The 15,752-nt window shown below is 47.1% G+C and overlaps 1 protein-coding gene across 1 annotated transcript in view; it reads right to left on the bottom strand.

The window, feature by feature from the left end:
- Window positions 1-14,860, bottom strand: part of LOC310868747 (extracellular serine/threonine protein kinase FAM20C-like) — a gene marked incomplete at both ends in the record, with an annotated part of 57,973 nt that extends 43,113 nt beyond the window's left edge. Inside the window, 2 exons of the mRNA XM_083779207.1 lie at window positions 12,105-12,251; window positions 14,753-14,860. Of these exons, the coding sequence (XP_083635333.1) occupies window positions 12,105-12,251; window positions 14,753-14,860 (255 nt within the window). The remainder of the gene's footprint in view (window positions 1-12,104; window positions 12,252-14,752) is intronic.
- Between the last annotated feature and the right edge of the window lie 892 nt (window positions 14,861-15,752).

Genomic DNA, 15,752 nt, shown 5'->3' with positions numbered 1-15,752 from the left:
TGATGGGCTATATGGGCTATAATTGGGAATGGGTATGACAGATCACACATATAAAACACACACACACACACACACACACACACACACACACACACACACACACACACACACACACACACACACACACACACTGTATGGGGGATCTCTTGGTGCTTATCATAGGCCAGTGTATGTGAATCTGTGCATCTGTGAACAAATTGTCAGATTGCTGGCAGACAGTCAGTATCTCTCTTCCAGTCAATTCCGCCTGTGGTCTTATGAAAAAGGTTCATGGTGTTTATTGTGGCCTACTCCCTATTGTACTTACAGCAGTGTGGATAATAACACTATACTACTACAACCAAGACCACAGTAAAATACTATAGTAATATACTATGTATATAGCGCCTTTATCCAAGGCGCTTTACATAGATTGTGCATTACATTCACCCATTCACACACACATTCATACACCGATGGCAGCGGAAACCATGCAAGGCCCCAACCTGCACATCAGGAGCAATTAGGGGTTCAGGGTCTTGCTCAAGGACACTTCGACACTCTAACTCTGGAGGGTAGCCCGGTTTCAGGCCGGGAACCTTGCGGTTGCCATCCGGTCACTCTACCCCTGAGCCAAGCTGCCACCCCCAAAGGCAATCAAATGATATAGCCAAACATCCATCTATCCATCTCTCCATCTCTCCCTCTCTCCCTCCCTCTCTCCCTCTCTCTCTCTCTATCTATATATATATATACAGGACTAAGAACAGGGCACTAGAGACAGAGAACTCATGACATACAGTAGTAGCAAAGTCAGCAGAAGTGCATTAGTGGGCAGTATGTGCAAAAGGGCCAGAATAAAGTGCCATTTGCTGTTCAGCAGTTGAATAGCAGCACAGCCACACGCACACGCACGCACACGCACACTGTAGCGGTTTGTTGGGGCGAGCTCGCGTCGGGGTGCCAGTCAGAGACCCAGTCTGACAAAAATAGGTAAAATAATAACAGCCCCAACCACCGTACAAGGGATAGACAAACAAATATATCAACCCCTGAAACAAACAGTAGACACACAACAATACCATACAGAATCACAAAGGAAACACGCACACACAGAGGACTTCATTTACGTGAGCAGTGTATTGTATATTCAATCAACAGTGACCCCAACCCAAATCCAATAATAACTGTTCAATGTTCCCCCGTCACGTCACGTGACAAACGATATGATGTACAAATAACGTTCAGGCACGCAGCACCAGTATCCACAGTTTGTGAGTTGAGTGTTCCCCCCAAACAAATAAAATAACAAAACCAAACAACGTCAGTCCGCACGTCAGACAGTCATGTTCAGAGCGCTGTGTAAATCCCTTACTGAAAGATGACGCGGTTAGCGTGTCCGCATCTACGATCCGGGGTGATCAACGTTAATCCATACCGACACGGTGTTGTCAGCGACGCCAGCGAGAGCCGGGCGTCGGACGAGCAGCCACGCTCCGACGGGGAAACCACTACTCTCACGGTTAGGATGGCGTGGTGTTGGGCAGCCCCACGGCTGGCTACAAACTATGAACCGTTTGTCGAGATGACAGCTGTCAGTGTCACTTCCTCAAACTCGCTCCCGTTCCATTCATGCATTCTCGTAGCCCCGCGGGCACGTGACGTAGGAGTGTCAAAGTCTGCGTGACGTGCGTGCGTGCGTGTGCATGTGCGTAGGAGAGGGGTTACAGGCGCGGAGCGCCACAACACACAGACACACACACACACACACACACACACACACACAATACACACACACAAACAGAGCTGTTACTCTAGGCAGAAACCCAACCCACACAGTCAGGAGCCAGAGTCCATAGACGTGTATACTGTACTCTCCTCCGTACAGTAGGCTACATCACACAGCCTGGAGGGATTGTTCTGCAATAAGCTACTGTATAATATGCTCAGTTCTTAGATAGACCAGTAGGTATTTCTCTCTATTCAGGACGACCAGCATGTCAGCTGCTTAATATGTGACTGACTGACTGGCTGGCTGGCTGACTGGCTGGCTGGCTGGCTGGCTGACTGACTGACTGACTGACTGGCTGGCTGGCTGGCTGGCTGGCTGACTGGCTGACTGACTGACTGACTGACTGGCTGGCTGGCTGGCTGGCTGGCTGACTGACTGACTGACTGACTGGCTGGCTGGCTGGCTGGCTGGCTGACTGGCTGACTGACTGGCTGGCTGACTGAAAGAAATTTGCAAATGTATCATCAGCTTTAGGGAAGGCTGTGTTTTCTGTGCTGTTCCCTCATGTACAGTAGAAATGTGTGAGTGTGATCGATGCAGTCATTCGAAGAGAGCGACAACCAGGAAATGTGTATAACCACCCCCTCCCCTCCCTCCCCTCTCTCTCTCCCCCTCTTCCTGGGACACGATTGGGAACAAACTAGGGAAAAGGGAAAAGAAGATTGAACATGCCAGTGATAACTTTGATGATGTGTCTCATTAACCAGACCAGTGTGTGTCCAGTGGAAACCTCGTATGAATCTGATCTCACCACTTACCCCTGACAGAGAACAGAGGAAGAACAGGGAATACATCTTGAGAACTTGCTATGGCCTCTGAGAGCTATAGAGATGTGCGTAAATCCAGCCTCTGGGACCTTGGGGGCACATCATGAGTCGCTCAATAATGGATTGATTCCCTTTAGCGTTTTTCATTCTGCCCGCGAGTTATAGATCACCACCGCCCGACACTTAAGCCATTCTGACCTGAGATCAGATTCTAAAAAATGTCTTCTTTTCTAAATCCTGACAGTTGTCCTGAAAAAGCTGTTTCTATGTCAGTCCTTTTGATTTTTCAAAAATAGCAGACCTACAAGCTCATAGCGCGCCACTCGGTGGCGCGCTATGAGCTTGTAGATCTGCTATTTTTCAATAGCTAAAGCATAACGATGCTAACACCAAAAGGGGTTCCCGCCCCAAAATGGGTTAAACTAATGAACATAATTTATGTATACTGTAACTATTTTCTCTATAGCGTGCATCTGCTCATGGACTAGTTTGTTATGCTTCATTGTGTCGAAAACAACTGACGTCTCTCACCTGAATCGCCTGTCTGTCATTTTACAGTGTATGGCGATCAGTCCGGGTCTTTGTTCTGAGTAATTGTACAATCAATATTCATTTTATTTATTTATTTATTCAACGATCATCCCATTAGTTTCCACAATATATATCTCTCTCTCTCTCTCTCTCTCTCTCTCTCACAGAGAGAGAGACGGGTACATTTGGTTCCATTTTACGCTCTCAAGAGTCAAAGAAATGTAAGGGTCCATTTGGTTATGAATGAACTCTCCATCATTTCCTGGTGGTCCCCGGACCACTGGTTTGGAACCACTGCCATATCGCTATGGCCAGTGTAGGTCCAACAGGCCAGCCTAACAGTCAGGAGGCTCTGTTATGCTATGTCTCTCTGTGTCTGTCCCTCTCTCTGTTATGCTATGTCTCTCTGTGTCTGTCCCTCTCTCTGCTATGCTATGTCTCTCTGTGTCTGTCCCTCTCTCTGTTATGCTATGTCTCTCTGTGTCTGTCCCTCTCTCTGTTATGCTATGTCTCTATGTGTCTGTCCCTCTCTCTGCTATGCTATGTCTCTCTGTGTCTGTCCCTCTCTCTGTTATGCTATGTCTCTCTGTGTCTGTCCCTCTCTCTGTTATGCTATGTCTCTATGTGTCTGTCCCTCTCTCTGTTATGCTATGTCTCTCTGTGTCTGTCCCTCTCTATGTTATGCTATGTCTCTCTGTGTCTGTCCCTCTCTCTGCTATGCTATGTCTCTCTGTGTCTGTCCCTCTCTCTGTTATGCTATGTCTCTATGTGTCTGTCCCTCTCTCTGTTATGCTATGTCTCTATGTGTCTGTCCCTCTCTCTGCTATGCTATGTCTCTATGTGTCTGTCCCTCTCTCTGCTATGCTATGTCTCTATGTGTCTGTCCCTCTCTCTGCTATGCTATGTCTCTATGTGTCTGTCCCTCTCTCTGTTATGCTATGTCTCTATGTGTCTGTCCCTCTCTCTGTTATGCCATGTCTCTCTGTGTCTGTCCCTCTCTCTGTTATGCTATGTCTCTATGTGTCTGTCCCTCTCTCTGTTATGCTATGTCTCTCTGTGTCTGTCCCTCTCTCTGTTATGCTATGTCTCTCTGTGTCTGTCCCTCTCTCTGTTATGCTATGTCTCTATGTGTCTGTCCCTCTCTCTGTTATGCTATGTCTCTCTGTGTCTGTCCCTCTCTCTGCTATGCTATGTCTCTCTGTGTCTGTCCCTCTCTCTGTTATGCTATGTCTCTATGTGTCTGTCCCTCTCTCTGCTATGCTATGTCTCTATGTGTCTGTCCCTCTCTCTGTTATGCTATGTCTCTCTGTGTCTGTCCCTCTCTCTGTTATGCTATGTCTCTCTGTGTCTGTCCCTCTCTCTGTTATGCTATGTCTCTCTGTGTCTGTCCCTCTCTCTGTTATGCTATGTCTCTCTGTGTCTGTCCCTCTCTCTGTTATGCTGTGTCTCTGTGTCTGTCCCTCTCTCTGTTATGCTATGTCTCTATCCCTCTCTATGTTATGCTATGTCTCTGTGTCTGTCCCTCTCTCTGTTATGCTATGTCTCTGTGTCTGTCCCTCTCTCTGTTATGCTATGTCTCTCTGTTATGCTATGTCTCTCTGTGTCTGTCCCTCTCTCTGTTATGCTACGTCTCTCTGTGTCTGTCCCTCTCTATGTTATGCTATGTCTCTATGTGTCTGTCCCTCTCTCTGTTATGCTATGTCTCTCTGTGTCTGTCCCTCTCTATGTTATGCTATGTCTCTATGTGTCTGTCCCTCTCTATGTTATGCTATGTCTCTATGTGTCTGTCCCTCTCTATGTTATGCTATGTCTCTCTGTCCCTCCTGACATAAGATGTAATGCTGGATGAGAAGTCTCTCCTTTGGAAGAAACCCTTTTAACCCTGCATGACATATATGTCACCACATGGGAGTCTGTCTCTCTCTGTCTCTCTGTCTCTGTCTCTGTCTCTGTCTCTGTCTCTGTCTCTCTCTCTCTCTCTCTCTCTCTCTCTCTCTCTCTCTATGGGTTCTCAGATTGTGTGTCTGTCCCTCTCTATGTTATGCTATGTCTCTCTGTCCCTCCTGACATAAGATGTAATGCTGGATGAGAAGTCTCTCCTTTGGAAGAAACCCTTTTAACCCTGCATGACATATATGTCACCACATGGGAGTCTGTCTCTCTCTGTCTCTCTGTCTCTGTCTCTGTCTCTGTCTCTGTCTCTGTCTCTCTCTCTCTCTCTCTCTCTCTCTCTCTCTCTCTCTATGGGTTCTCAGATTGACACCCCAGTGACTCAATCTTTTCAGTCTGTCTTTTTCTTTTTTTTATCTCTCTTATCTTTTGACCCCCCCCCCCCCCCCCTCTCTCTCTCTTTGATTCTCTCCCTCCCTCTTTCTTCCTATAAACTTCAATGCTATTGTTCCCCAGATCCCAGTCAGACCCGTCATTCAACATTAGAGCGGGGGGGAAGTTGGGAACTGCTACTTCTAATGAGTCACACTTCCACCACTAACCGGCAACTCTCTCTCTCTCTCTCAGTCTCTCTGTCTCTCACCCTCCTCTAACCGGCACCTCTCTCTCTCTCTCTCTCTCTCTCTCTCTCTCTCTCTCTCTCAGTCTCTCTGTCTCTCACCCTCCTCTAACCTGCACCTCTCTCTCTCTCTCTCTCTCTCTCTCTCTCCCTCTCTCTGAACTTAATGTCTTATGAAGACAAGTTGCATGTCAGACCAGTTGACATGTGACGCACGCACGCACGCACGCACGCACATAGACACACATATTCATACTAAAACATATACTCACATACAGTATATACAGAATTATACATTTATAGATATCCTAGTTAGTAGTATACATACAAATATTTATAAACACATTCACTGCACAAAATCACAGTGATTCGCACGCACGCACATACAGAAAGAGAAGGAGTAAGAGAGAGAGGAGAATCCATTCCAATGAATTAATATTCCATGTCTCATTAAATTCCACTTACAGCCAGCTATGGAGCTCAGACTGAATCAAAAATGCAGCCTGCGCGCTCTCGCTCTCTCTCTCTCTCTCTCTCTCCGTAAATATGTTGTGATCTACCGTATTATGTTTCAATATATTTATTGCACTCTATTTCACCCCCTCTGAGCATCCTTTTTTCATCCAGCTCCCTCATCCTCTCTCACCCTCATCATATTGAAACCATCCACTCATCTCCTGCTAAAGTGACCGTCGTTCCAGCTTTCAGCATTTCTATTTCCTCAGGAGGTGACAACAACCCCCTCCCTGTTAATTAGCTAACCTCTATACAGTATAAGTTGTCCTTAATTAGAGAACCTTCCTTTAAGATAGAATGCATTATGCATTAGCTGCTGCATGTGTGCCGGTCCCAGTAGAACAGGCCAGCGAGTGAGGTTTCTTCCTTCTTGAGGCATTTTAAGCTGTGCTATATTGTATAGACTTTGGAAAACATGGAAGGACATTACCGTTAAGTTATACTTCTCCAAGACTCAAAGACACAAAGTGGTTTATTTCATGTCACTCAGTCATGAAGCAGCAAATTGTGGACATGCTTCACAGACTGTGCTAAAGTGACAATGCCAATCGTGCAACAAGTTAACAACACAATAGTAAGTACAGGGTTTCCTGCACAATGTTGTTGGCATGGCGCTGCACCATGCTTGAAATAAATCGCGCCATGCCAAGCTTTTTTTTTTTTTGAGGGGGATAGTGAATCATAGTGTGTGTGATATGAAATGTCCAGTACCTCCCCAGTGCCTCCCCCAGTGCCACCCCAGTGTCTGCCCAGTGTCTGCCCAGTTTCCGCCAAGTGCCTCCCCAGTGTCTGCCCAGTGGCTCCCCAGTGTCCCCCTGAGTGCCTCCCCAGTGCCTCCCCAATGTCTCCCCAGTGGCTGCAGTTTCTCCCCAGTGCCTCCCCAGTGTCTGCCCAGTGTCTCCCCAGTCTCCCCAGTGCCTCCCCAGTGTCAGGGTTGACGTCACGCCTACCTAGTCGTGACGTCACCCCACCTCTTTATAAGGCACTTCGCCAGCATCCAGTTCTCTGTCCGATTATAATTTCATCGATAGTCTCTGAGAATCTAAAAACTAAGCTAAGTTGCCCATTTAGCAAAAGATATCGCCAAGACCAAATCTTCCCTTACACCGGCTAGGTCAGAACTTTCCGCACTTGTGACGAAGAACGCCTCTACCAACCCTTACAACCAGTGTCTCCCCAGTGCCTCCCCAGTCTCCCCAGTGCCTCCCCAGTGTCTTCCCAGTGCCTCCCCAGTCTCCCCAGTGCCTCCCCAGTGTCTCCCCAGTGCCTCCCCAGTCTCCCCAGTGCCTCCCCAGTGTCTTCCCAATGCCTCCCCAGTGCCTGCCCAGTGTCCCCTCAGTGCCTCCCCATGTCTCCCCAGTGCCTCCCCATGTCTCCCCAGTGCCTCCCCAGTGTCTTCCCAGTGCCTCCCCAGTGTCCCCCCAGTGCCCCCCCAGTGTCCCCCAGTGTCTTCCCAATGCCTCCCCAGTGTCTCCCCAGTGCCTCCCCAGTGTCCCCCCAGTGCCTCCCAGTGTCTCCTCAGTGCCTCCAGTGTCTCCCCAGTGCCTCCCCAGTCCCCCCCCAGTGCCTCCCCATGTCTCCCCAGTGCCTCCCAGTGTCTCCCCAGTGTCTCCCCAGTGTCTCCCCAGTGTCTCCCCAGTGTCTCCCCAGTGTCTCCCCAGTGCCTCCCCAGTGTCTCCCCAGTGTCTCCCCAGTGCCTCCCCAGTGTCTCCCCAGTGCCTCCCCAGTGTCTCCCCAGTGCCTCCCCAGTGTCTCCCCAGTGTCCCCCCAGTGCCACTGCAGTGCCTCCCCAGTGTCCCCCAGTGCCTCCCCAGTGTCTCCAATAGCAATACAAGAGCAATAATACAAATTAATCTTAATTAATTAATCAATCAACATTTTCGCCGCGACCCAGAAGGTCCCCCCGCGCCCAGCACCATCCAAAGGCCTTTTCCTGCAGGAAACACTGAAGTAGCCTTGCCGAGCCATGAGGCCCATGCCCCATAGGGCAGGAGCCTATCTCCTGTTTCTGTAGCCATGAGGCCCATAGGGGCAGGAGCCTATCTCCTGTTTCTGTAGACATGAGGCCCATAGGGGCAGGAGCCTATCTCCCGTTTCTGTAGACATGAGGCCCATAGGGGCAGGAGCCTATCTCCTGTTTCTGTAGCCATGAGGCACATAGGGGCAGGAGCCTATCTCCTGTTTCTGTAGCCATGAGGCCCATAGGGGCAGGAGCCTATCTCCTGTTTCTGTAGACATGAGGCCCATAGGGGCAGGAGCCTATCTCCTGTTTCTGTAGACATGAGGCCCATAGGGGCAGGAGCCTATCTCCTGTTTCTGTAGCCATGAGGCACATAGGGGCAGGAGCCTATCTCCTGTTTCTGTAGCCATGAGGCACATAGGGGCAGGAGCCTATCTCCCGTTTCTGTAGACATGAGGCCCATAGGGGCAGGAGCCTATCTCCTGTTTCTGTAGCCATGAGGCACATAGGGGCAGGAGCCTATCTCCTGTTTCTGTAGCCATGAGGCACATAGGGGCAGGAGCCTATCTCCTGTTTCTGTAGCCATGAGGCCCATAGGGGCAGGAGCCTATCTCCTGTTTCTGTAGCCATGAGGCCCATAGGGGCAGGAGCCTATCTCCTGTTTCTGTAGACATGAGGCCCATAGGGGCAGGAGCCTATCTCCTGTTTCTGTAGCCATGAGGCCCATAGGGGCAGGAGCCTATCTCCTGTTTCTGTAGCCATGAGGCCCATAGGGCAGGAGCCTATCTCCTGTTTCTGTAGCCATGAGGCCCATAGGGGCAGGAGCCTATCTCCTGTTTCTGTATACATGAGGCCCATAGGGGCAGGAGCCTATCTCCTGTTTTTGTAGACATGAGGCACATAGGGGCAGGAGCCTATCTCCTGTTTCTGTAGACATGAGGCCCATAGGACAGGAGCCTATCTCCTGTTTCTGTAGACATGAGGCCCATAGGGGCAGGAGCCTATCTCCTGTTTCTGTAGCCATGAGGCCCATAGGGCAGGAGCCTATCTCCTGTTTCTGTAGCCATGAGGCCCATAGGGCAGGAGCCTATCTCCTGTTTCTGTAGCCATGAGGCCCATAGGGGCAGGAGCCTATCTCCTGTTTCTGTAGCCATGAGGCCCATAGGGGCAGGAGCCTATCTCCTGTTTCTGTAGCCATGAGGCCCATAGGGGCAGGAGCCTATCTCCTGTTTCTGTAGCGTGAGGCAGCTTGATGTACAAGTACACCCCCTGGACATGCCGCTAGTATGTCGCAGGGACTTACCCCCCAATCCAACCCTTGATTCTGAGTGTCAAGCAGGGAGGCACTGGGTCCCATTTTTACAGTCTTTGGTATGACCCGGCCGGGGATCGAACCCCGACCTCCCAGTCTCAGGGAGGACACTCTAACCACAAGGCCACTGAGCTGGTACAACACAATACCAAGGTATAATAGAGGTTAAGAAGACAAGTGGTAAAACCTTTAGAAATCAAATGGAGAGTGTACGGAATATAAATGGAGAATGATTCAGCAAACAATCTTCTCTTATGGTGGTCACTGCAGGCATATATTTTCAAATGGGGGTCCGCGGGCTAATTAGTGTCAATTTGGGGGTCCTTGACATGAAAAAGTTTGGGAACCACTGGTTTAGAGGACAGTGGGCAGACATGCAATATAAAGGAACAGTATAGTACAGTATGTGCATCACTCCAGTCCAAAGTCCAAAGGTATCCACACCTCCATTTCCATCAAAGGGTCATCTGTCGACATAGTTGATAACTTTAAATTCCTGGGCATACACATCACAGACACATTCACATGGTCACTCAACACATCACAGACACATCACAGTAAAAAAGGACTAGTGAACTTTTATCGCTGTATAATTGAAAGTGTCTTAACTGGCTGTATCACAGTGTGGTACGGTAACACGACCGCTCAGGACTGCAACAGGGTTGCAGAGGACCATTAAAACAGCAGCTAAAATCATCCGCAGCACAGAATTACCACTAGTCTCCACAACATCTACACCACTCGCTGTATGAAAAAAGCCCACAACACCATGAAAGACACCAGCCATCCCGCAAATACCCTGTTCAAAACACTCCCTTTCCAAAAAACGCTACCAGAGCATCAAATCTCGTACCACCACCCGTCTCAGTAACAGTTTCTACCCCCAGGCAGTCAGGCTGCTGAACAGCTGACCTTGAACTGTATTGCACCGTTTTGTCACTTCACTTGCACTTTCTTTCTGTTTTTTTTTGGGGTATTTTTCTTGCACTATAGATGTTTGTTTACTGTATGTCCTGTGTATGTAAGACTGAGAGTGCTCTGAGCAAAATAAGTTTCATTATAAACCTGAACCTGAACTCAGCAGAGAGACTATCCAAGACCACTGGCTTGTCCCTGGGACATGGAGCACCTGTGATCAAAAGAAAAGAAGGGAGGAGAAGGGTTATGTTCTGTTGCTCTCAATGGCTTCCAATCTATTCTGAAATCAATCTCAGTATTTGTCTCTCATTTTGCACATGTGCACCCACAAGCATAATATGCAAACACACGCACGCACGCACGCACGGCCGCACGCACACAGACTCAAACTCAGACTCAAACTTCAAAGCGTCCATGTTCTGTAATCCCTTGCAGCGGTTGGTTGGACCGTAATGTATAGGTTGCTTGGAAACAACCCAGAATTTGGCACCTAATTGGCGGACTGTGCATTGTATCCACTGACAGGCAGACAGTCAGCATGGTGAGTCCACAGTGGAAGCCGTAAACTCGGGCTAATAAGACCGAGGGAATGCCAGGCAGAGCACATCTGAAGGCTGAGGGCCTTGTTGAAGCACAAACAGTGGACGATGGGAGAATCTGGACTCTAAACTCATACACACATACCGCGTACACGCACGCACACACGCACGCACACACGCACGCACGCACGCACGCACTCAGTATAAACTTTAGAGAGAGAGCGATGTGGCCGCTCTCCTATCTTTTTTTCTGTGTCTTGTGACTTTTTCGGAACACTTTTTCTTACAGTCTTGTAAAATTTATTTAATGATGATGTAATTGTAATGTATTTTATGTGTGGACCCCAGGAAGAGTAGCTGCTACTAAGGGAGTAGCTAATGGGGATCCAGTCCACACACACACACACACACACACACACACACACACACTCTTAATGAATTAATGCTGTGTTAACTGGTCAAAAATGACTGTTGTCCGGGGTGCCTGATGGAGGGGAAAGGAACTGGTCGGAATAACGTGTCCCTTCCACGCGCTACGTCCGGCCGGGGAAATTCCCCTCTGTCAGGTGAAAAGAAGCAGCTTGGACTCCTCATGCATAGAAGGAGGCATGAGGTCAGTCCGCTGCCCCCCCCCAGGTTGGCAGAGGAAGTGTAGCGCCCAGGAATACATTAGATAATTGGCACTGGGTGAAAAGAAAAACTGGGTTACAAAATCGTGGGATAAAAAAAAAAAAAAAAAAAAAGACTGTTGTGAAGATAAAGACAAATATTGTCCATGGATTTTTACATAAAATGGAAATGTACGAATACAAATGGATGCTGTGTTTAACAAGTGTCAGTGAGTGTTTCACCGCACGTGCCAGCCAGTGTTTGTAGTTTCTGATACCAGAGGTGCGCTCAAAGCTCCCCAGACTGCTCTGGGCCTGGGGTTACCAACATGGGGGGCTCCCCAGACTGCTCTTATTAAAAATATCTTATCCTATCCCATCTTATCTTCTTAAAAATAGCAGATCTACAAGCTCATAGCGCGCCACCGAGTGGCGCGCTACGAGCTTGTAGGTCTGCTATTTTTGAAGAATCGTGAAAAGTGACATGAAAGTGTTTGAGAATAGAATAGTGTTCTGACATAGAAAAAAACATAGCTTTTTCAAGAAAACAGTCAGGATTTAGAAGACATTTGCAGAATGGTTCCTGCAGGTCAAAATGGGTTAACAACAAAGACCACATCTGCATTCACGATGATGTTCCGTTTTCACTGTTCGATACACTTTATTGCCTCACCTTTGGCTTCAACACTCTCTCAGCGGTGCTGCTGCTGCTGTCCAGACAGATTCCCTCGTCCACGCGGTCGTCGGTGGCGAAATCATTACTCATCTGGTCACTGTGGCAACTGCCCTCGTTCTCTGCCCCGTCTGAGGTGATTTCTACCTCCAGCACATGTCCTCTCCTCCATCATGTCGCTCACGCTTAGCAGATGCAGGCAAGTTTCCGGTGGCGGAATGACCAGCAGAGGGGGTCAAGCTGGCAAGGAAAAGAGCAAGAAAGCTATTTCTGATATAATAGGCCGTCAGGGCAGGAGGGAGGAGCAAAGAGCTCCTGGCCGTGGTGTAAGTGACATCTCTTAACTTCTCTAATCGTTGTACTGTACCAACCAACCAACCAACCATGCTGTTTCTTTCTCCCCTTTCTCTCTATTTCTATTCTGGTCTTTCATTGTCATGGCCCCAGTTCAGAGGCATCTTGTCTTTGAAGGCAGAAGTTTACATGCAGTAAGTGTCCTTACTGTTGCTACCCTCCGTTAATACATGATATGATATATTAATATTTAATCTGGGCAGGCAGACAGACAGATCAATCGATCACTATATAAATTATATATCTATCTATATACAGTGACACACGCACACACACACACACACACACACACACACACACACCGCACATGAATGCGGACGCACACACCAGGCCCGGCTACAGAATGGAATGACTGAGGGTGCCGTCAATAATTCCCAGGGTGCACAATAAGTGTTGTTTCCCCCCCCCCCCCCCCCCCCATTTCATACAGCTATTGCGCTGTTAAATTAAACGGCTAGGGTGCGACCAGTACATTCCTCTGCCTCTAGAAGGCGCAGTGGAGTGGACTGTGTGGGGGTTTGGAGAAGTCATCTGACAGAATAAGAAAGAATGGCTCGTCTGTGCCTAGCTCGATCTGGTCCATAGCCTTCTACTGCTTCTACGATTCTGCCCTGCAGTAAGGCTATGGGACTTTCAGTTTTAAATCTCAAATCGAAGCCTCTCCTCTTTAGCGTAAATAAAAATAACGTTTTTGCTACTCACCAAAACAAAGGCGCGGGTTGTGTCATTAGAAAGCCTACTTTCCTTAGTGGACACACTCCGACAGTCTACTTTTTGGCCAGAAAGGGATTTTTTTTCACCGGGGGAAAAATATTCTCTATGAGGCAGTTCTCTGGGCAATATCGGTAGAGGGCGCATTGGAGTAACTAAGTATTTTTTCCCCGGTGGAAACAAAATCCCCTTTTGGCCAAAAAGTACAGTTTATACGTGTGGTGGGGGGAGAGAAAGTAGGCTTTCTAATGACACAACTCGCCTTTGTTTTGGTGAGTAGCAAAAACGTTATTTTTATTTACGCCAAAGAGTAGGGGCTGGTCTGCATTCATACGAGCGGCGGAAGTTGAGAGTAACATAGCTCTAAATGAAACGCATTAGAGCTGTATGGACCAGAGCTAGTCTGTGCCCAGCCCCGCACACATTTTATATAAAAAAACGGAACAGTAGGTTATCATCCTGTAGCCATATATATGTTGATTGATTTAACAATGCAATAGCTGAATCCTGAAATAAAATAACATTTACTAGCACTGCTGTTATAAATAGGCCTATACTTAATTAAGTGGTGGCCTACAATCTGCAAACTGTTAATACAGTATTCAACCAAACCAATGAATCGATAAATAAAAAAACTGAATTTCTGAAACTGCAGCATTTATTAAATTAAGTCAATCAAAAATGTATTCAATCATGAATCAATCAAACAAGTGTCAAGTGCAAACGTTTAGCCTAAAACAGGCTATTAAATAATTAATGATCAATAGAGGCAAAAATCTAAAACGGATTTGAACTGCACTGCCCAGCCAAGACACAACATTTTCTAAAACAACAATTAAACAGTAGGCTATACAATCCTATATTTTAGCAGCAGTGTTGTTTTTGGCAGAAAATTTCTATTTTAGTTTTAGTCGTTGTCTCTTGAATAGTTTTCACTTAGTTTTAGTCACATTTTAGTTACCTGGAATGTTCTAGTGTTTAGTCTAGTTTTAGTCGACTAAATGTCATACGATTTTTAATTTTAGTCGACTAAATCTACAGTTGATTTAGACGACTACAATGTGTTTTGACAGGCGTTGATGTCGTTGTAATGACATATTTTACACTTTGGTTGCATGATGAAAATAGCAGATCTACAATCTCTGCGACACGTTGTGAGATTGTATATCTGCTATTTTCAGCATGCAACCCAGCATAAAACTGGATCTCTTGTCCACTAGTCCCTTCCTAACATTTTAGTCTAGTATTTATTTGTTGACGAAAGTGTCAGTATATTTAGTCTTAGTTTTAGTTAGCCCAAACATTTAGATTCTCGTAGAGGTTTTTTTCGATTCTGGCGAACCCTGGCCGCGGGCAATATTCTGTTGCGCCGTTTACCGCATTTACAATGGAGGATTCAGAAACAGAGTGGATTAAAATACCTTTTTTATTGAAAGATAAGCATGTGCGGTGTTTAATCTGATTGCGAACACCTCACAAACAAGTGGGGCAACATTTAAAGCAGCTTAGATTTTGCATTTGTACAAGGTAAGAGTGATTTTGAGGCACAAACGTTCCTTCTTCGACGTTAGGGGCGGGGTTACACAGCAGCAGCAGCAGGGCATGGGCTCCGGGGCTGACTGAGGCAGCGGGTGTGGCTGGCTCACCGGCGCCGAGGTGGAGGGCTTTTCCACGGGGGGAGGAGGCGGCATTTCTTCGGTCTCTGAGTCGATCGGGGCCGGCGGGTTCGGTGATGTTATTATTTTCATCGCTATAGTGTTGTATACTTACCTCCGCACGGGTAGTTGCAGTGCCAGTGACAGTCTTTTCTTTATTTTATTACTACCTCCTATAAACCACTTCCTAATGTCCATTTTCTGCTGTCTCTATGTAGGCTCCTCTCCTCCACAGAGACATTTGTTTCTCGCGCTTTCCCACTTCCCGTTCCCGGTGGGTGTAGCCTAGAGAACGTCACTAAACAGCTCTGTGGCGCTGCTCAGTGTTGTTTTCGTCGACTAAAACTAAGACGAAAAATGTTCGTCGACTACCTATTTTCACTGACAAAAACAAATGGAAACTAAATGAAAACTAAGCTACGATGACTAAAACTAAGACTAAATATACTGACAATTTCGTCGACAAATAAAAACTAGACTAAAATGTTAGGAAGAGACTAGTGGACAAGAGATCCAGTATAAGTCATTTTACTCTTGGTTGCATGCTGAAAATAGCATCTACAATCGATCTACAAGCTCACAACGCATCGCGTTGTGAGCTTGTAGATCGGATATTTTCAGCAAGTGTAAAAACACTCATTAAGACGGCATCAAGACCCGCCAAAATACATTTTAGTCGACTAAATCAACTGTAGATTTAGTCGACTATAATATTATGACATTTAGTCGACTAAAACTAGACTAACACTAAGACATTTCCAGGTGACTAAAATGTGACTAAAACTAAATGAAGTTTCAGTCCAAAGACTATGACTAAACTAAAATAGAAATTTGCTGCCAAAAACAACACTGCTGTGTCGCTGCTGACTGCTGATTTTATAATAATAATACTTGATACTCAAAGACGCTTTACATGTGTTGGGGCCAG

Source organism: Protomyctophum parallelum (assembly GCF_964188405.1).
Source record: "Protomyctophum parallelum genome assembly, chromosome: 13".
Lineage (NCBI taxonomy): Eukaryota > Metazoa > Chordata > Actinopteri > Myctophiformes > Myctophidae > Protomyctophum > Protomyctophum parallelum.
Note: the sequence above shows the minus strand (reverse complement) of the source record. Positions and strands in the feature narration are given on the sequence as shown.